At 42.7% G+C, this 22,236-nt stretch overlaps 1 protein-coding gene across 1 annotated transcript in view; it reads left to right on the top strand.

Annotated features, from left to right (window-relative positions):
* The window catches only part of LOC147905791 (diphosphomevalonate decarboxylase MVD2, peroxisomal-like), a 38,409-nt gene extending 18,900 nt beyond the window's left edge, over positions 1–19,509 (top strand). The window contains exons 8-10 of the mRNA XM_087381788.1: positions 18,697–18,745; positions 18,988–19,112; positions 19,204–19,509. Coding sequence (XP_087237914.1) covers positions 18,697–18,745; positions 18,988–19,112; positions 19,204–19,411 — 382 coding nt within the window. The 3' untranslated portion in view covers positions 19,412–19,509. The remainder of the gene's footprint in view (positions 1–18,696; positions 18,746–18,987; positions 19,113–19,203) is intronic.
* Positions 19,510–22,236: the final 2,727 nt, after the last annotated feature.

Below are 22,236 nucleotides of genomic sequence, written 5' to 3' on the forward strand. Positions count from 1 at the left end.
CTCCACCTTGCTATTTGGTAACTCAGCCTAGGTGGGCAGCACCTTGAGCGAAGTCTATAGCTCTCTATAGGTCTCTTTCACCTCCTGTGTATAGGCCCAAGGATGTTCCTCCTTCTTGCTCTTGGTTTGCTGCTCCAGGTAATGAGGCCCATTGGGCCACCTTTTATAGGGCTGGAGCCCCTGCCCAAAAGCCGACCTGCTTGGCCGACTTTTACTGCCCCTACCAGCCGATCAGAGGGAGAGGGCTATAAATAGCCCCCAAGTGCTCAGTTGCTTTCTTTGATTGGGCCTGCCTGGCCACATGGTTTCCATCCATTGGCCCAGTCAGTCCCACCCTTTATCCTTTGCCCCAAACCTACATATAGGGTCCAAAATCTTTGCTGAACCCCTTTTCCCGGTGCATTTCTATCCTCTCCATGTATGCACAACATCTGGATCTAGATCTGCCCTCCATGGTGGATCTCCTCTGTTAGGTACTTCCACATTCTCTCTGCTGCCCACATGACAGCTCATGTGCTGCCTATGTGGCAGCCCCATGCCTAATCCTATCAAACTATGCTCCATCCCCCTGATGCACTCCTTATATGGGGGCTCACAAGTGGGGAGGTGACCTATTCTATTCCAACACAAGTTTGCGATGCCTCTTTCAAGGAGCCAAGTTTTGTGTTAAAGTTAATCCCAAATCTTTGGGATTAAACCACAGGATGTGCCTAACATTGTATTCTTAACTTGTTATCATCACTACAAGTTCAAAGTGTTGGAAATAGAGGATAGAATCACTCACACCTCACTTCCTATCTAGCTCATACAACACTCAGAAAAACTGAAAGAGAGATAGGACAAAACTCAGATATATTCCTCCACAATCGTGGGCAACAAAAGCTCAAGGATGAGCATGTACAAACAGCCCGAGATGTTGTCAATGATGCTGAGCCTATTCCTCTCCGTGTCCGCTTGCTTGTGTGCAAGGCTGTAAGTGCAGGTGATGAGGAATGAGGCGGGAAGGGGGGCTTTTATAGGAGGGGCTAGGCCCCCTCAATCTTGCCGACCAGGGAGTTGGCTTCCTGCCCAATGCACCGACTGACCAGACTGGTTGGCCTTTGCTGGCCAATCAGGTCGGCTTGGGCCAGGCCTATTGAAGGGCCCATAAGCCCCGCTTATGGGCTGCTGTTGCAGCTCCCAACCCGCTTGTGTGTAGGTCAGGAGGCGCCTAGGATGCCGCACCACCTTGCTACTGCAGTGCGGGTTCCCTGCCAGGTAGGTTTGTCCCCTCAAATCGGGGGCTCACAGGTGGGGTAGTGACCTTCTAACACCCCCTCTCAATGTCACAGCTGTGGGCCGATCCCCATGCGTCGAATGAGGTGTTCCAATTGCTCCCTGGGAAGCGTCTGCGTGAAGACATCTGAGATGTTGGTGGTTGGGTAGTATATCAACTCTACGACTTCTTCGTCGATGAGTTCTCGAACAAAGTGGTAGTGGACCTCGATGTGTTTCGTCCGTGTGTGAAACACGGGGTTGTTGGTGATCGCTATGCAACTTTGGTTGTTGCACATAATTGCAGTCACATCTTCTTGGGCCACATTCATGTCCTCCAAGATCCACCTGAGCCACAATGCTTCATATGCCGCTGTACAGGCAACCTTGTACTCTATCTCTGTAGATGAAAGGGCGACATTAGGTTTTTTCTTACTCAGCCATGACATGGCTCGTGATGAAAGTAAGAAATAATATCCAGAGGTCGATCTCTGGGTATCAATGTCACCTGCCCAATCACTATCACAGAAACCTCCCAATTCAATGCCTCTTGTATGAGTGATGCTGTAGGTGCAGGTACCCTTCAAGTACCTTAGCACCCTCATACTTACGTCCCAATGAGCCTTCTTAGGTGTGGCGGAGAACTGACAGAGCAATCCAACTGCGAAGGAAATGTCTGGTTGAGTATTGGTGAGGTAAAGCAAACTCCCCACCAAGCATCGATATAGTGATGAAACAACTGGTTGAGATGGATCAGCTGATAGGGCAACACACCATTAAAGATAGAAAGAATTATCACAATACCAACAGGCCGCAACTTGGACGAAAACTTCACAAGGTGAAATTTGCATGTCTGCTAATACGGCAGAAGCATATACCTAGATGAATCCAGGAACATTTCCAAACTTATCCTCTAAAAACACAACATAGTGCAGTTTCAATCTCATGATAGTCACTGGTTATCACCTCCATCATGCATAGCAGGGACTAGCTACTATGACATCCCCACTGACGTCATTAGCGCCCAACAGTGGGTGTAGACCATAGTATAAAAATATGCTCTCACACATACAAATCGATACACCCACACATACTTGAGCATCCATTTATACAAAGTCTTCATACTGAGTTTCTGTCGACACTCCGGAGGTGAAGGGCAGACTCAACCATGACGAAGGCTAGCACTAAAGGAGAAGGCTAATCAAAAGGTAGTCCGAAATCTCTTCATTGAAGCTACAACTGCTTGTGAAGTCTAAACATTTTCATTTTAGTCTCTTCCCAACGACAGAGAGGCAAATCTCTATCTCGACACAGAGGGGGATTTGTGGCTGGTATTGATTCTATATGTGGATGACCTCATCATTACTGGGGATCGTACGAAGAAGATTGCTCAGGTCAAGAGACTTCTTATGGAGGACTTCGAGATGATTGACTTAGGCATACTTCACTACTTTCTTGGGATTGAGGTGAAGCAGGGAAAGAGCAGTATCTTTATTTCACAAGAGAGGTATTGCAGGGAACTGCTCAAATGCTTTGAGATGGAAAATTGTAAAGTAGCTGTGACTCCCATGGATTTAGATATGCTCGTTGGGGAGAGACTAAAATGAAAATGTTTAGACTTGACAAAGCAGTTGTAGCTTGAATGAAGAGATTTCAGACTACCTTTTGATTAGCCTTCTCCTTTAGTGCTAGCCTTCGTCATGGCTGAGTCTGCCCTTCACCTCCGGAGTGCCGACAGAAACTTAGTACAAAGACTTTGTATAAATGGATGCTCAAGTATGTGTGGGTGTGTGGATTTGTATGTGTGAGAGCATATTTTTATACTATGGTCTACACCCACTGTTGGGTGCTGATGACATCAGTGGGGATGTCATAGTAGCTAGTCCCTGCTATGCATGATGGAGTTTATGGGTTTCAACCTTGTGAGTGACTATCATGAGATTGAAACTGCACTATGTTGTGTTTTTAGAGAATGAGTTTGGGAATGTTCCTTGATTCATCTAGGTATATGCTTTTGCCGTATTAGCGGACATGCAAATTTCACCTTGTGAAGTTTTCGTCCAAGTTGCGGCCTGTTGGTATTGTGATAATTCTTTCATTTATCTTAAATGGTGCGTTGCCCTATCAGCTAGATTTAGATTTAGATATGCTCGTTGGGGAGAGATTAAAATGAAAATGTTTAGACTTCACAAGCAGTTGTAGCTTGAATGAAGAGATTTTGGACTACCTTTTGATTAGCCTTCTCCTTTAGTGCTAGCCTTCTTGAGTCTGCGCTTCACCTCCGGAGTGCCAACAGAAACTCAGTACGAAGACTTAGTATACATGGATGCTCAAGTATGTGTGGGTGTGTGGATTTGTATGTGTGAGAGCATATTTTTATACTATGGTCTACACCCACTGTTGGGCGCTGATGATGTCAGTGGGGATGTCATAGTAGCTAGTCCCTGCTATGCATGATGGAGTTTATGGTGGAGTGGACATAAGCTTGCAATCATGCATGTTGAATCTGTCCAAGAGCTTTTGAACATACTTGGACTGAGACATAACAATGCCACATTTCTCTTGAATAAAGTGGATCCCCAAAAAGAAATGTAACAAGCCCAAGTCTGACATATCAAATGTAGCTTTCAATTGGACTTTGAAATCTGCAATTACTTCCTCATTTGATCTAGTGAGCAGCATGTCATCTACATAAAGAATGATGACTAAAATATCCCCCCCATCCTTCTTGATGTAGAGGGTGCTCTCAGTTGGACTATTGTGCAGCCCCTTGTTGGTTAGAAAGGCATCAATTTTTGCATACCATGCTTGTGGGGCTTGTTTCAGCCCATACAAAGCTGTTACAAAGAGAGAGAGTGTGAGAGCAAGAGAGCTGAATGAAGTGCTTGCAATAGAAGAAGTGACTAATACAAGAAGTGGGATGGGTTTTGTCTAAGTGACAAAACCTTATCCTTCACTAACCGTAGTTAGTGAACTAACTGTGGTTACGGGAAAAAACCTCTAAATGAGGGAAAAGTGCCCCTAACCTACTCATTACATTACATTGGTCACTGCTGAATTATAATAATAATTCTAACACCCCCCTGCAGTGCCAATGTCATGTACAAGGAAATGATCAATCACCAAAAGGAGGTAAGTTCAGGGCACTGCGAAATGCCTTAAACTTTTCACATGGAAGTGCTTTGGTGAAGATGTCTGCAACATTGTCATGTGTTGACACATAGATCATACTGATCTCTCCTGCATGCAACTTCTCTCTGACATAGTGATAGTGAACCTCAATGTGCTTCGTGCGAGCATGGAACACAGGATTCTTTGCCATTGCTTTAGTACTTTGACTATCAGTGAGAATCAGAGAAGGACCCTCCAATGAAAAAAGAAAGTACATGTGAAATGCCTGTACTTTTGGAAGATGCGATCCATCATTCTATTGAATGTGGCTGGAGCATTTGTCAACCAAAAGGCATCACTAAGTATTCATACAACCCGAATGTAGTGCGAAAAGCTGTCTTATGCACATCTTGTTGATGATAGCCACTCTTCAAGTCTATCCTGCTGAAAACTGTTACTCCTTTGAGCTGGTCAAGCACATCATCTATGCGTGGTATCGGAAATCTATTTTTGATGGTCATCTTATTCAATGCACAATAATCAGTGCACATTCGAAAAGAACCATCTTTCTTCTGTACTAGAAGTACTGGTGAGCAAAAAGGAGACGAGCTGGGCTGAATCAATCCTTTGGACAGCAAGTCCTGCACCTGAGCCATAATCTCCTCTCTCTGAGTCACTGACTCTATAAGGTGGTCTATTTGGTGGCTCACTACCAGGCATTAACTCTATCTGGGGATAACTCCCCTGGCAAGCATCGGAAAAGCAATCTGTAAAGTTTACAAGAAATTGAAATTTATCTTTGTCTGCATCATTCATTTCAGCATGCCTATCATTCTCTTTTTCTTTTACAAAAACCATGTATGCAGAAATTGCAGACTTTATTGCTTTACCACATGTAACATCAGATACAATGGGGATAGTCTCCCCTTTATTCATGGCAACTAAACACCGGTTTTCCCCCCTATGGATAAAACTCAGCACCCTCTCAGGGTATTCTATCGTTACTTTCTTTCGATGGAACCACGGTGTACCAAGTACAACATCATGTTGCTTGAGAGGAGAAATTAAGAAGCCCTCCTGATCTACATAGCTCTGCACATGGACACGAAGCTTTCCAATCAAAGGAGTAACTTGCATTGGATTCCCTTGGAACATTTGATCAGCATCAAGAGCTCTGTCTAGCTCTTCAGTTTTTATCCCTAATCTCAAGGCTAAATCTTCAGATATGAAATTGTCTGTAGACCCTGGATCAAATAGGATTGATGCTTGCTGATCTCTTATCTTTCCCCATGATAGCAGAAGCTCTTTTTCCTTTGGGTCTGAGGTACTTCCCAAAACATCTGGGACTGCTCCCACCATCGGCCTCGGTGGTACTTGTGGCTTTTTTTGCTCCTTAGAACCCGAAGGCTTCTCAAGGCACTGGGTAGCTATATGCCCCTCTTTCCCACATTTAAAGCATTTCCCGTCTCTGCGAAATTCAGCTATCTGTTCATGAGTGAATGGGGATTTGCCTTTATATGACTTTGAAAACTGAGTATCCCTCGGCTTCTGAGGCTGAAACCCTTTCTTTTCAACCTTGGGATACTCTTTTCTGATTTTAAAAAATCAGTTTTCTTTCTTTCAGCACGTCTTGCATGCAAGGATAGTACCGTGGATGGATCTTGTAACGGCACAAGACTAGCTACTGAAGCTGAATGCATAAGGTCTTGAATGTTCTTTGCCCCCAAAGCATTCACTACTGCCTGGATTCTTGGATTGAGACTTGCTCTATACTTTCTCATTTGGGTTCCTTTGGAGATCTTTTTGAAAGGTGCAACCTGCAAATAAGCATCCCAAAACTTTTGGTTGTACACATCCATTGTATCTCCTGCATCCATATGCAAACTGTCCCAATCTTGAAGAACATGATCTCTAAACTGTTTAGGCATAAATTGATGGTAGAAGGCTTTCTTGAAGTCCTTCCACCTCTTTGGGGCTGACCCATCTGTGGTCTGTGCACTCCACCATGCACTAGCTGTCGCTGTCAACTGCAAACTGACCATTCTTAACTTGGAGGATTTTGAAAACTTTTCTTTACCGAATGTAGCATCAAACTGCCTGATGAACTGCAATGCTTTGTCTGTATGACCATATTGTCCATCATAGGTCATAAACTTGACAGATTTACCTCCCTCTTTGAATTCCTTGGTCTCTCTAGAAGACTTACTCTTCCTAGACTTCTTGTGTCTTGTGTTTCCTTCTTCTCCTGGATGGTTTATCTGATAAAGAAGAAGATACAGAAGTCGAGCTCGAGGTAGACGGTGAAGGATTGGGAGATCGGTGATGATGCCTCGATCTATTCCTGCTATGAGACCGTCCCCTATGAGATCTCTCTTTCTCTGGCTGTACAGGAGAGTGTGCCTCTGGCATTGGCACATCATAAGCTGCATCAGGCATATTTTTTGCTTGAAACAAATGCTGAGCTCTTAGATCCTTTTTGAGATTTTCCATCTCTTGCATATGAGTGCGTACCATCTGCTCAAATTCTTGCTGATTTTGCTGCACAGTTCTCTGTCTTGGATGTGCATCCCTATCTTGTGAATCCCTTTGGATAGGTGATTGAGACATTTTCTTACAACTTGTGTGAGATCTGCAAGTTTCTCACACACACTGTGTGTGCAATTGATGCACACAACCTTTGCTTTTCAAAGAGGAAAATTACCTCAACAAGAGGTATCTGGCATTCACAATCTATGCCAATACCGGGCTGTCAACTCAAGGCATATACCCACAAAGTTGCCAAGGCATCAACAACTATATTGCCCCTTTTTTGGCCACTGCAAAAAGCACTGAGTATGCATCTGATTCCCTTTTCCTGAGCACATAGGCATGCATCCCTTTAGTTGTGCAAATCTCTGATTTTTCTCTGGTTTCTGCTTTTTCTGACAGTAAATGCTTTCTCAGATAGGTGAAAACTGCTAGCAGAAACAGTCCTTGCAACTTTTTTTTTTTTTTGGACAGTAACCAGATGGGTAACTACTGGTTACTCTAACCAGACTGACTGGTTCTGGTCTGTAACTAGACCTCTAACCAGATTAACTAGATTCTGAAGTAGTTGAACCAGACTGGAATCTGGCTAACTGAACCAGACTGAGATTGTGGTTAGCTGGACCAGTCTAGTCAATTGGACTAGACTCTAACCAGAGTCTAAGTGAGTGGGATTGAGTTCCCTTAACCAGATTGGTCTGGTTAGATCAAATTGGCTGGACCTTTAATTAAGGTCAACAAAACCATGGTTGACTAATTGTAGTTAATCTTGACAGGGGTTGCTTTGACCAAGGTCTGCCACCTGGCTGCCACGTGTCCTGCCATGTCGTCACCCTGCATGTGCTGCCATTTCAGCATTAGCTTCCACTGCCACGTCAACATCCATGTGTCTGCCACGTCAGCTCGTACGTGTGGCTGCCACGTCACCTGTATGCCATGTGTCTGCTGACCTGTGAAGACTACCCCTGCCACGTGTCAGGTCTGCCACATCAGCCTATGGTTTGAGACCTTGGCTGGTTAGTTGGCATCGCGCCAGCGCCGTATTTTCTTCTGCAACACCTAGTGCCTACGCAAGGAATCGACGACAAAACCTGGAAATCCCGTCAGCGCTCAACGTAGTTGGCTCATCTATTCTCCGTCAATTCACGCCTGGATGAGTTCCAGCTGTAGGAGCTTTCGCATCACAACGCGTCGTATAGCAGAAGCTTTATGGAGCCTGCGTTGTCCGTCGATGGTCTCGCCTAGTTCTGGCCTGCCTAGCACCGATTTGATGCTCGAGTTTCGTTTATCTTTGATACCACACCAAGCTTGGAATGTATGATGGCTCTTTAGCTCCCCGTGATCTCCCAACGCCAGAGCCAGTTCTCGGAAAGGACGCTCGCGTCGCCTGCAAACGCCTTGTGACCACGCTTTGTTACCTTCACGGACTGTCACATACACCCAATCACTCACCACCTGAGCTTTCCGTCTGCAAACATTTAATCACCACGCTTTGCATTCGCCAACAGGCTATACATTGCACGGTGCTTTACGTAGTCACGGTGGGTCTTTGCTTTCTTTCCCTTTGCTAGAATCATCATAGCCTTAAAAGGCTATGAGCCTAGGCTCTGATACCAACGAAACCTTCCTTGTAAAAGACAGCAGAAACACTCTCATTTCTCTCCCTCTCTAATGAAACCTTCCTCATAAAAGACAGCAGAAACACTCTCATTTCTCTCCCTCTCTCTCTCTCTCTCAACAGAAACGCTAGGGCCCAAGACAATCGTCGGGCTGGACCGCGAAGGTTTTTATTCATCAGAGAGAAATCAAGTACATCCGTTCAGCGTGGAAGCTGTTCATACAAAAATCCAAAACATGAACGAAATTACATGAGCTCTTTGGCAACAAGCCACTTGTCAAACTCTACATTACTTTCCTAATTACATGCCACTAAGGGCAACTTTGGAGTCCTCGAAGCACTTGGTCACGTGAGCCGCCTCCTAGATGCTTGTTAGGCTCCCGTAGCACTTAGGAAAATAACTCTTCCTAGTACTTGCAACAATTAATTAAAGCGCACCACCATGGCACCCATTAATTGTTAGCGCTTTGCATGCAAATAACACATTGTGGACTAATTCTAGTCACGGTGGGTGTCCCCATTGAACACATGTGCACACATAACAAATATAAAAGTATATATTTATTCTCTGGTTGACCGAAGTCAACACTCTTTATCATAATTAAGGGGCTTTAACCAAGGGTCGAGGTGCCTTAATTATAGTCAAGTCTCTCCAACCGAAGTTGGCACAACTCTCTAACCGAAGTTGGCACATCTTGGTTAACCATAGTTAACCCTCTTGGTGCATGCCAAGTCTCGTTGACCGAAGTAATCACTCTCTGACCGTAGTCAGCTCTGTGGTTCTCTGGTTAACCGTAGTTAACCCCCTTGGTAATAAACCAAGTCTCCCCCGACCGAAGTCAGGTTTACTTGACCAGAGTCAAGTATCTTTGACCATAGTCAATTCTGTGACCATTAAAAGAACTCTTTGACCATAATTAACACAAATGGAAAACTCTTTAATTATGATCAAATAAATGGTCAATTGTACTTTGACTTAGGATATTTGCATTGTGGTGACAGTAGGAGTTAGCCTTGTACATAGTCTTACGATGGGAATATCCTTAAAAGGTTATTAGACCTAGTAATCGAAAGGGAAGGTACCTTTAAAGTGAGGATTATTGGAGTGGGTTACATCCTTAGTGTGGGCAAATACACGTCGTTAGTAAATCCTATAATTGCGGTGGGTGGGGTGTGAGGTGTTTGCCATTAAGATTTTCGGCTTTTCCCAACATGAGGGAAGAGCAAACAAGCCAAGGAATACATTTAAAGCAAGGCTGGTTGCTACGAGAAGAAGCTACTTTCCTATGCTTGTTTTTACAGCAATCAAACACACACACATATGACTCAAGAGGTGCCATAGGATAATTATATCAGTTATCTTTTTGACTCAGGGGCATGCATGATGGAGTATACCCTTTTTGCTGCAAGGAGCCTTGGCTTCTGAATTTTGAGAAGGGTATTTTTTAATTTAGGAATGATTGTAACATTCAGGCATGATTGTAATAAGTGCCAAAACGTTAGTGGGGATAATCTAATGTGGCTAGGGGCCATTTTGGCCTAGAAAGGGCTAAATTCGGATATGGAGGAAACTCTATAAGTCCACCATTGTGGGGTACATTTTGATGTGACATCTTCACTACTATCCCTTATCTACTTTGAGCTCCTTGCACCCCCCCCCCCTTCTCTCTCTCTCTCTCTCTCTCTCAAAATATTGAGCATACGTACACATCTAGGAGAATCATGGGAACAATAGATGTAATTGAAGACTCTATCGGAACAGCCATCCCGTAATTTTGGACGCTACCTAAAAGAAATATGAACACTGCAGCAAAGTTCTTGGACTAGCACAAAAATAGCCCAGCAAATACTCACAATGTAGAAAGATTCTCTCTCTCTCTCTCTCTCTCTCTCTCTCTCTCTCATCCTCATCAAACCTTCATGGTGTGTAGTTTGTAAACACAAAAGGCTTGCATTTCATTTTAATAGCTTCCCAATTACATGTACTCATGGCTCCAATAATCTCTCTCTCTCTCTCTCTCACACACACACACACACACACACACACACACACACACACATTTTTTTTTTTGGTGAAACCAGTAACTATAAAATTAACATGAAATCAATGTACATGACATTAGACTCCAAAAGAGAGCCTAATGGAAGAACTCAAAAACAGTGAGAAAACACTTCAAGGCTAGTAGCATCCAAGTCCCTCGCAGCATAACTATCATATAAAGATTGCTTGAGGGACATTCTGAAGAAAGCATATGATTGAGGAAACCGTTGTCCCATCCTAAAATGCAATCTCTGTGTCCAAATAGTCCATAGTACCCAAAAACGAGCCCAGTGAAAGAAAAGGAGGAATGGAGACATCTGAGATGAGAAGCATCCAAACATCCAGAAGAGTTTCCCGAATCTGATAGAGGGAAACCGAAGCCGCAGCAAATGAGAGACATGAGTGATCAATATCCGAGAGTGCGGGCAAGACCAGAACAAATGGGGAACTGTCTCACGGTGATGAGAGCAACGGGGGCAGGAAGAGGAAGCAATACGACGTGCTTCCAATTTCACCCCAATGGAAAAAGCTCCCACTATACATCTCCAAAAGAAAAGCCTCTGTTTCAATGGCAATTTAGCTTTCCAAATTTTCTTGAGTTTTGATTGCCACCAAGATAAAGGCCTATCCAAATTCCAAAGAGTGTTGGCATGCTTATCAATCCATGGCGGTGGAAGAAGAAATCTGTAGACCATCGAGGATGTCAAATTATGCATTGAAAGTGAACAGGTAGCAGGAGACAAGGAAGTCAGATTCCAGTCGAGTAATCTGTCGTGTACAAACAGCAGAGGAACAGGAACAAATGGCTGCAACATAGTTGTAAGTATTCTCCAAATGGGCCTATGATGCAGACCCAAGGGGAATGTCCTGCAAGCTTGTGGAAATGAAAGCACATAACCATGTTGATCCACCACATCTCCGACAAATCTAATGCCCAATTTCATAAGATTATATGCTTTAATAGGTGCCTGTAAAGCAAGAGGCGATTCAAACACCTTGCTCCAATGGATGCTTTCCAAACGAAGAGAATTACCATGATGGGAGGAAGCACCTGACCATTTAGCATAAGAGAGAATTCTCTTCCAATCATGAATTAAAGCGGTAGAAAGAGGACAGCCAGGAATTTTCCCTTGAAATGTAGTCATGACTGCTTCCGAGTGATCTGTAATCCAATGCCCATATGCGTGGGACTTCATGTTTCCACACATAGCTGCTAACATAATAGCCCATGGCTGTTTTTGCTGAAAAAAATCTGCAATCATAGTGCTCTTTCTTGCCAACATATGAAACTGAAGATTGAGAATATTCAGTCCCCCATGAGTCTTAGGAGAACAAACAGACTGCATGGGAAGTAGTCGCAAAGCCTTTTTGTGAGATTTACTTTTCCAAAATATCTCCATAGCCTGGGACATATAGGAAGCCAAATGCTTAAAAGACCAGTGAAGAAGAGGCAAATAAAATTGTACATCTGCCATAACAATAGACTGTACTATCCGAAGTCGAACATGTAGAGGCCAAGTTGACAAGTGCCAGTATTCCGGCTTCTTGTTAATCTTTTGAAGCACCCATTTAAGCTGTTGTTGAGTGGTAATATTCCAGCCAATGGGATACCCTAAATGCCTCACAATGGTATGAGAAGAAATAATGTGGCCTGGCTAGAGAAGTGCATGCCAATAAGCTTCTTTCAATGCTAGAAGATTCAATTTCTGAAAGTTGATATGCAGTCCAGCAGCTATGCCAAAATCATTCAAAGTATGCATCAAGTGAGAGAGGTCACGTTGAGAATTCCTGGGCATGAAATATGAATCATCAGCATATGCCTGTGCAAGAAACGGCTGTGCACCTGGAATTTGCAAGCCATGAAGCTGCCCAGTATCTGCAAGATGGTCCATATGCAACAATAACGGATGAGTAGCAATGGCATACAATAGCGAACTAAGAGGGCATCTCTGTCTCACTGAACGGGTCATAGTCCATGTCCTTGACAACCCACTACCAAGCAGACACTGCGCAGTGGCATGAGAATACAACCAGTAAATAACATGGACCAGCCGAGGGCCAAATCCCAATTTATGCATAGTCTGAGAAATAAAATCCCAATGGACAGTATCAAATGCTTTCGCAATGTCCACTTGCAGAATGAGAACATCTTGTTTAGAATATTTGGCATACTCAATTGCAAGCAAAACATTGGAGATATTGTCAGTAATCTGCCTTCTGGGAACAAACCCATACTGCCTGGGATGAAGTCCTGCCTTCAAGATAAATCGAACCCTAAGGAAAATCATCTTGGCAATGAGTTTGTAAATGACTGACATAAGAGATATGGACCGCCAATCAGCCATTGTCTCACACACACACACACACACACACACACACACACACACACACACACACACGCACACTCATGCATAGACACAATATTCTGTTTGTTTTGTTTCTCTCTTGGGATCGTGGGATATGCCTTTGAGGCATCTTGAGATTTTTCCTGCCACGTAAAAACTACTCTTCTTCGTCCTCCTTGTCCTCATTGCAATCCTCTATCTCCATCTATGTCTAACTCTGTCACATCTCTCTCTACCCCCTCTCTCATGCATTATTCTCTCTCTCTCTCATCCTCAAAAAGCTTATGGTACACAATTTGTAAACACAAAAGCCCTACATTTCATTTTTATAGCTTCCCAGTTTCATCCACTTGAGGTTCCATAGTCTCTCTCTCTCTCTCTCTCTCTCTCTCTCACACACACACACACACACACACACACACACACACACACACACAACCTCTCTGTCTAATTTCTCTCTTCGTCCTTATTATAAACCCTCTATCTTCGTGTATGTCTAACTCTGTCACATCTCTCTATTTCCCCCTCATTCAATGTGTTTCGATTGTTTTGATATCAAAATTTGGATATTTGTAGGAAAAGTTGTGAAACTTTTGTTAGCCAAAACAGGTATCTAAAGGAGGGCGCTGAAGCTCTCCTCTGGACGCCAATTTGGGCTAAGAAAATTTGCTTTGATTCCTTTTTTTAGTCTCTCTCTCTCTCACCCTTTTTATCACGATAATTTGTCTTTTTTTCCGATCATTTTGGGCAAAAATTTTAGCCCAAAAAGGTGCAAGAGGAGAGTTAGCATGCACATAATTAGATTAGAGATAGAATTTCGTGAAACTAATAAGAGAAGTGAGCTCATTTGATGTATTTCGATCGTTTTGATACTAAACATGACTATATTTGGACATTCCTAGAAAAGTTTGTGAGTTTTCTTTTAGCCCAAATTGGTGTCCATAGGAGGGCGTCAACGCCCTCCTCTAGACGCCAATTTGGGCTTTAAAAACTTTCTTTGATCCTCCTTGATGATTTGTCTTTTTTTCGCACCATGAATTTTATTTCAACGGTTGTAATTGACCACTATTTAGTTTAATAGTGGCCACTCCCACTGAGGGTCTCCAAAGGACTTTAATACAATCATATCATATCATCTCTCTTTCTCTCTCTCTCACACACACATATCATATCATCTCTCTCTCTCTCTCTCACACACACACACACGCACGCACGCACGCACGCATGCACGCACGCAGAGAGCAAGGGACCCAATGGACATTGGGAACTATCGCACTCTCATGATTGGCCACACATTTGCCAAGATTTATGGATTGGTTCTAGAGAGCGAGATTAGATTATACATAGAGGCACGGGGGCAACGAGCTTTGGGACAGGCCGAGTTCTGGAGGCAGCACTCTAACCTTGATCACATTTTCACGCTTTGGGCCATCATAGAAGAGTCAAAGTCGAGTTCCTAGAAAGTCTACGCATGATTTATAGATTTTCAAAAGGCCTTTGACACACCCCTACCTCTTTTAGGAGGGGCTTGGCTTTGGACCACTCTCTGGGTTGATCCAATTTCATGACCAAGTTTGCGTTGACCTCTACTTGCTCGAGATGCGGTGACACAGAGAGACCCTAATTAGGTGGATTAGGCAATAGGTGATGACAGCACCACAGGAGGCTGGGATAGACAGAGCACAAAGGTCACGGATTTCTACGCTTTCAAGTCAGCCCTAGGATATAGCGAAGTGGAGGAGGAGAAGGTTTCCGACATGAGGATAGAGTGGATCAATGGGAAGAGACGACGCGGAGCCTCGGAGCTTGAGAGGCAGAGACCACGCACGACCAAAGCACGTACTATGGAGGTTCAGCCTATCTCAGCTCTCCTCAGAGGGGACTGACTGAGACGGGGTGTTACTCTTGATATGGCCCATTAGATACATAGACCAAGGAGACCATGGCCCCCGGTCAGCGTGAGAGATGTCTTGGCCCCCCCCGCCTCGACTCTTTCGTCCCCTCTCATAAGCTTCCCTTCAATGATTCTATTCCTCATCTTCTTCTCCAGCAAAGCCCTTTTTTACATAGTAATTCTTGCCTATGACAAGCTCATACACACGTGGCTACGGCTCATCTTGTATATGCATCAATGTGAATCTCTTTCCTAGATGGCTTATAACTCACGAGAATCAAGGAGATCTTGGCCACATGTTTGATAGTTGAGGTAGAAAACATGATGGTTTATGATGTGAGACTATACATGTATAAGTTTCATTGGGCTCTCGGTCCATGGGTTTGCTGGATGGGCTCCATCCTCACCTCTCCCTCCTCCTCCTTAGCCTCTTTCTAATAGGAAGTGATGAGTATTGTGTGGTTTATGGGTTTGTGGTATTGTCAGGGGTTTGTGTCTCATCTTCTCAAAAGGAAAAGGCCAAACATTCAAAGGGTCTAGTATTTGATGAAGCATACAAGTCAGTATAGTGGCAGGGATGCTTGGCATGATGATGCTTTTCACACTCAGCCACATTCTCTCCTGTTTTCTTGGTCGAAGAGGAGATTGCAGATGCCTATCCATGCATGGATTGACAGATTTAATGTGGATGATTGGTCTCTTGACAGAGGTGGTACAGTTATTTTGGGGGCATCCCAGCCCTAAAAAAGGTGGGGCCCAAGGCCTCATTTTGGCATTCACCAGGGCAGCCTTCAGGGAATAGGTTTGGCGCAGGGGAGCCGCATGTTGGGGCCTATAGTTTGGAGGTCCAAGCAGGCTATGTACTGCAGTCAAAGAGCTTGAAGAAGGGCTGCACACCTAGGCTGACACTCAAGGCAGCAAGGTGTAGGGGATCAGACACAGAGGCTTAAGTCAACATACGCTCATCAGGGAGCATGCGGACTCAGGATCTAGGAGTGTCTCGGACGTAGGATCTAGGATTGTCTCGGACGTAGTAAGACAGCATCTTTTGGTGAGGACAAAGGACCACGATCTGGTGGGACATTGGCCCTCTGTTGTATGTGTCCATTGGACGGAATTATTTTGTTGATCCTATATCTCTCTTGAGCATTGTCTATTTGCTGATCTGCACATATATTAGGTAAGAAAGCTTGGGATTCCACCCACACCACCACTGTGTGAGCTCCTGGGCTATTCTATCAGTCTTCCGCTGTGCGTACCCTCTGTTTAGTTGATTTCTAACACCTATGAGACAAAGTATACACACAAAAAAAGAGACTTATAGGCCATGTGCATTGTGTGGAGAGTGTGTGCTGTACATTGTCACCTTATCCCTTAATTTTAAGCTGTATTAGAGCTTAGAGAACTTGAGACCTCGAGACCTTCCTTCCCTCTTTGTCCTTTCATGAATAAAGCTTGCCATTTTAGGTAGTGAGGGAGAGTAGCTGTTAGGGGGAGAAAGGGGGGACTTTGAAGCTCTACCCCCTAGGTGAGTACGAGGCTCAAACGCCTCAGCTCACAAAGCTTTAAGCCCTTAAGGCCTGTCAGTTGCAAACATAGAGGAAAAATTCCAGCTCAGCAAGACCAATTGTAAAAGTATGCATGACACAAAAGTTATTTTCAGTCAAGGTAGTTCTTGTATGTGGACGATGCGGGATGGTACATGTACGAATAAATAAATAAATAAATAAGCAGGAGCCAAATATGCTATGCTACAACTGTCTGAAAGAGGGTCATATTGCATGCATGACACCAAAGTTATTTTCAGTCAAGGTAGTACTGCTATGCGTACCATGCAAATTGGTACGCGTACGAATAAATAAAAAAGTAAATAACCAAGATGGTTTGTGTACGGATAAATAACTAAATAACCAAGATGGTATGTGCCATACGTATGGTTCCATACTTGGTTTTAGTAGTGACAATGGATGTCAACTAGTCTCGAGAAGAGTTAATGGAGGAGTAGCATATGTGAGAGAGTTACCTTAATCTAAATCAGATGAATACTATTGCTTGTCAGAATGAACAACTTGAAAAGAGATTGTACTATATATTTAGGAATTGTTGATCAAGACACCAAGGTTATTTTTGATAAAATGAAAAGTAAATTGTTCAATTATGATGGACTTAAATTATCAAGTTAGAATATTGGGTACAAATTAAAGAACAAAGTCATGGGGTACTTATAGAAGTGACCTTTAGATAGCAATATTGGTGGTTACAGATGGGTTTATACAGTCAAACTCAATGGAGTTGGAACAATTAAAAGATGCAAAGTAAGCTTGGTTGCAAAGGTTACTCTCAGCAGTATATTCTGAGGGAACTTTTGCATGATTCATCGGACTGAAGAAAAAATTCAATTGCATGTGTCACTTGCATTTATCAAATAGATGTTAAGTGAATATTTCCCAATAGAGATTGTAAGATTGGATATATTCTAGTCTGTACATGCAACAATCACTTGGTTTTGAGGAAAAGGGGAAGAGAACCATTGGTTATACAGTCTTGCTGAATCAGTGTTTTATAACATGGTCATGAAAGAAGTAGGCCATCATTGCTTTGTCACAATAGAAGCAGGGTAGATTTCTTCATGCAAATGTGCATTTGGAGCACTATGGTTGAGAGGGCTTCTAGGTGAGCTTGGATCAATCAAAGGGGAAACTACGACAATCTTAACATGAGCACAAATGCTTTACCAAAGAATCCAAACGATCATGGAAAGGCATAGTAGGTGGATATCTTCTATCATTCCATTTGGCATCAAACTGAAAAGAGAGAGTTCAATCTATCTAGTGGTTCTCTGATTATCATCAGTTAGCAGACCTATTGACCAAGGCATGTCACGAATAAAGTCTGAAAAGTTCAGAGGACTATATTATAGACATAAATCTTTGATTGAAAGAGATGTTAGAATAATGCCATTCTGCGGTCTCATGATATTTTGCACAAACTTGTGTGTGAGTAGAGTGATATAAAGGAGGATATGGGGAGCTAACCTAAAAGTATAAAGGATTGTTTAAACTGTGTTTTCTTTGAGTAGATGTAAAAATTGTAGGTCCTTTGTGTTGTGGAGTGTATGTAAAGTGAGTGGGGAACGGTGAGGGCCATGTTTGTTCTCCATACCATTGTATAAACCGTGAACTGTTGGGGTACCGAGCCGGGACTCGAGGTGAGCCCGAAGGGGTCAAACGTGGCGACTCACGTAAAGGCCGTTAACCAAGAAGAAAACGTGGCCTGATCAGGGCGTTGCACGGTGGACGTTCCTGGGGTCTTGGTGACCCGTTTGATTCTGCAGACCGAAGACCGTGAAGCCTAAGGGCTTGCCGAGTGGGGCGTGGTGCAGTGGGATACTCGTCGGACGGCCCGTGCCAGGGGTCGTGTTTGGCTAACGCTGCGCATAAGGGGATTGTGGTAATGTTAAGGGAGGTTGGGACTCGGAAACGGGTCCGACGTAAGGTGCCACGACTTGGAGACTAAGTCCGGAAACTCCGGGTCCTTACACTCCCTTCCCACCCCCCGCGCTATGCCATTAAATGTGCTCCTTACTCTATCATGGCACACTCTCTACTCCAACTATAGAGTTTCAAGTGGCTGGTGTTATCTTGTAAAACATTTTTTCAAACTTCAACTTGTAAGTCCTCCGTGTGAACTAGTCTGGTTGTGTTACTGCAAATGTGCTATTCTTGAAGAACTCCTTGCTTTTGGCCATGAATGGATAGCTGTTTCCGTAGTGAAGTGGATATGTATGTGAGAGATTCACACAGATGAGAAATTGAGTTTAAGTAAAAGACTGCAAGCTTTGTATGGAGGACCTTTGAAATCAGAATAAAATTCAGCTAACAAGGCTGATTATCGACTGTGATCACAGAATCATAGGCCTTGTTGAGCGATGGAACAAAGCACAGGGGAATGCACAGGTCCTTTCTCTTCTCTACATAACATAGGCATACTAGTAGATGATGCAAGTAATTTTGTCGGTGATTTTGCTAGATGGTGGCCTCGTGATCCAATTTCTTATGGGAACTGCTTCAAAGATCTTCCAAATAGATTTAATCTGTCAACAGTGATACATTTGGACACAAGTCATAATCTCCTCCTTTTGAGGGAGAAGTCATAAGGTCTTCTTGATTCATTCTCAGGTTATTTGAAATTTCTGTAGGTTGCGTATACTTTCGATGCTGGACCCAACGCAGTCCTTTTCGCTCCAAACAAGATTGCTGCAGGTCAATTGCTCCAGCGGTTGCTATTCTATTTCCCTCCACCTCAAGAGACAGAAATGTCAAGGTAAATTGTCTCACCTTGATTTATCAATCTAGTCTTTTGCTTTGATCTTATGCAACAAGGAAGGCCACTCTCTAACTTGATTTATTGCTAGGTATGTCGTGGGTGACACGGGATTCATACCTTCAGGAGGGTTAGATACGACTTTTGTGCCTGCAGAAGCCGTAGAAACAAATAATGTCACAAAGACACGTGGGGAACTTGATTACATAATATGCACTCGGCCAGGCAGAGGGCCCTTATTGTTGACAGATCACCTGCTTGATTCAAGTACAGGTCTTCCCATCCGTGTGAATCAGTAAATATAGTAGTCGAAAGTATTGTGTGGATGCATATCAAATGAAGTTCTTATTCTGATCATCTCATTTAAGAGTCATTTTTGGTTAATTTGAAAGAGTTTCCCGAGCTTACTGGTTCAATGGTTTCATTGTACATGTGCTTTTTAGTATTTTAGTAGCAGAGCTGGGCTTTAGTCTGCTTAAAAGTCTTAAGTGAAAAGTGAGTGCCAGCAAGAAAACATGTTACTTGTTTGACCACCTGATTTTGTGTTGTCTTGGACAATATAGTAGTCTCCCTACTCATGCTTTAATCGTGACGGTAATCATCTAGAGGACAAGTGTGAAGAACCAGAAATTCCAAAATTTAAATGGGTGCAATGTATGCAGAAGCTTGATGCTGATTGGACCCTCCAATAGGGAAGAGTGCCCTTGTGAGAGTACTTATTCCTGTTCAACCTAAGAGAGAGAAAAGATTGCACATGCATAGAGAATGATATGTATATCAAAATGAAGGGGGATACCCCTTCATTAATGTCCCTTGTGATCACTCAAGGTCTATCTTCCCATTTAGACCTACCCTTAGCCTATGACCCATGTACCTACCATTTTATGCACTCTAATGCACCCTTGCCTTCCCTATTATCCCTAGGACCTAGACATGTGGTGCACATCTTTTTCAATAAAATAAATGTTACATGTCAAATTTGTTGCTGTATGAAGCATGGCTTCAGCTCGACATGCCCTATCTACTAGATGATCCACATCCATAACAATATCGGTCAGTGTCCATCATAAATACAAACACATGTTGCACCATCAAAGTGGCTCATAATATACTAATGTTCTAATGTCTATTAATTCCAAAATAGGCATTTCTCGTCATGACACTCCCCTCTTTGCTTGGATGAACAAAGACCTCTTCCAAAATCTCTCTCATCTCTTTTGAGATTTCTCTTTCCTTTCTCTCTTGCGAATGATTTCTCTTTATACTTTTGCATTTGCGTCGTCTCTTTATGATTTGCAAATTTTTGTGGAAAATCCTTAAAGGACTCTTTTTCATCCATTGTACACATGTCTCTTATTTTTTCCATGGGTACTCTTCTCCGGATGGTATACAATCCCATCTTCGAATCCCGGTTTCTCTTGATGTTAAATGTTAAAAAATGCAAAAGTATCACCACGGGATCTCTTCAATCTCTTTTCGTAATTGGTCAACGTATCGTCATGGTCACATGAAATATATTCTTCATGCTAGTAATCTCAACTCATGCTTGGAATCCCTCTTTTGTATACAATGCTGTTGAAATATCATCATTCTAACTTGTTCAATATCCTAAAACATATTCTCAACGAATGGTCAGTAACAAAACGACTCTCGTCCAAATAGGTTATTGAAGTGAGTAAAGATTAGTCATAGAGGATTTGCCAAATGGAGGATTGCTTAGATGGAATAGTCTTTGCCTCATTGTTCTATTTCTATCATGTTCATCGTATAAGGAATATATCTTTTCTCTATCTATTCACAAACCCATACACCTTGAAAGGTCATGAGGTCCAAACGGTGTTGGTTGAATGGACAACATTCACTATTGGTTTGATAGTCATGGTAGATTAGCCAAAAGAAAAGGACATTTATGCCATACATGGCCCATGCCCTAGCTTATGTTTCTTACATTGAAAAGACGTGTCTTCCTTAACTAGCCTTTTCTTTTCTTCGTTAGTCATGGAACCATTAGCTATTTCATCCAGTTTAGTGAGTCCCTAAGGGTGGTTGGGTTGAACATCTTAACCTCATACCACACTTGTGGGTGCTAATTTATTTTTCTTCTATCTTCCTCACTCTTTTCGGGTAACCCAAAGAGATTTTTGTAAACCTGGTTGTAAATCTCACTGTCAAATTGCTTATACAAGTTCTCTTCATGTCCCGATGGCATGAAAGTGGCTTTTAGTTGTTCCACAACTTAGCCCATTCAAGGATAGGCTCTCTTTCCTTTTGTAACAACGAACACCACATCAAAGCATCTTTTCATAGATGTTGGAATTTGGAGTCTCAGCACCAGTTTATGATCATGAAATTATGAGTAGATCTAAGGTCAACCAGGACACATAAGTACTTCATGACCTAAGATTGTTATTAGTGTCATTGTAATTAAATCATTATGTCTAAAAATAAATGAAGACAACATTGGAAAGATTCCAAATGAAAAGTCTAAATAGAGAAAATCATTGACTCACTTGTGGCTGTCATCATTTTGGTCATACGGGTCTTCATTGGGCAGTCTTTACTCAGGTGGCCACATTACTAATACCATACATCAAACTGCATGGAGGCATACACAATTTGGGCACAACTACCAAGAATAAGCTTGCCAATTTTGCAGGATCGGTTCATTTCTTTGAATGCATAGGGTTGAAATTATATTCTCTAAAAGTAGAGGAAATTTTTCATTTCTTCTTCAGACCTCCATTGTTTTTCTTATTAGGAGATATGTGGACTTGTAGGTGGCTTCAATCGTGTAATCATACAACTTAGCAAACCACATTGCATCTTTTAGAGATGAAATCTTTCTCCTTTGAACTTCATTCTGATAGTCTTGCTAAGGTCCTAATGTGAACATGTTGCAAATCAAAAGAAATCCGTATTAAGAACTTTAGCAACCAAGTCTTGAAATTGTTGGATAGTGTGCTCCTAACCTTGAGAGCTCATTTGAAAGCTTGCTAATTTATTGACGTGATCAACATCATTTCCTTCTTGAATGAACTCTTTGGTTAGACTTCTTGATTTAGCTAAATAGCCAAGCCTTCTAACTTGTATGGTTGGTCCAATGACCCAACTAATTACCCAATAT

Source organism: Dipteris shenzhenensis, chromosome 1, assembly GCF_047967505.1.
Source record: "Dipteris shenzhenensis isolate YYH24624 ecotype China chromosome 1, Dip_SZ_1.0, whole genome shotgun sequence".
NCBI lineage: Eukaryota > Viridiplantae > Streptophyta > Polypodiopsida > Gleicheniales > Dipteridaceae > Dipteris > Dipteris shenzhenensis.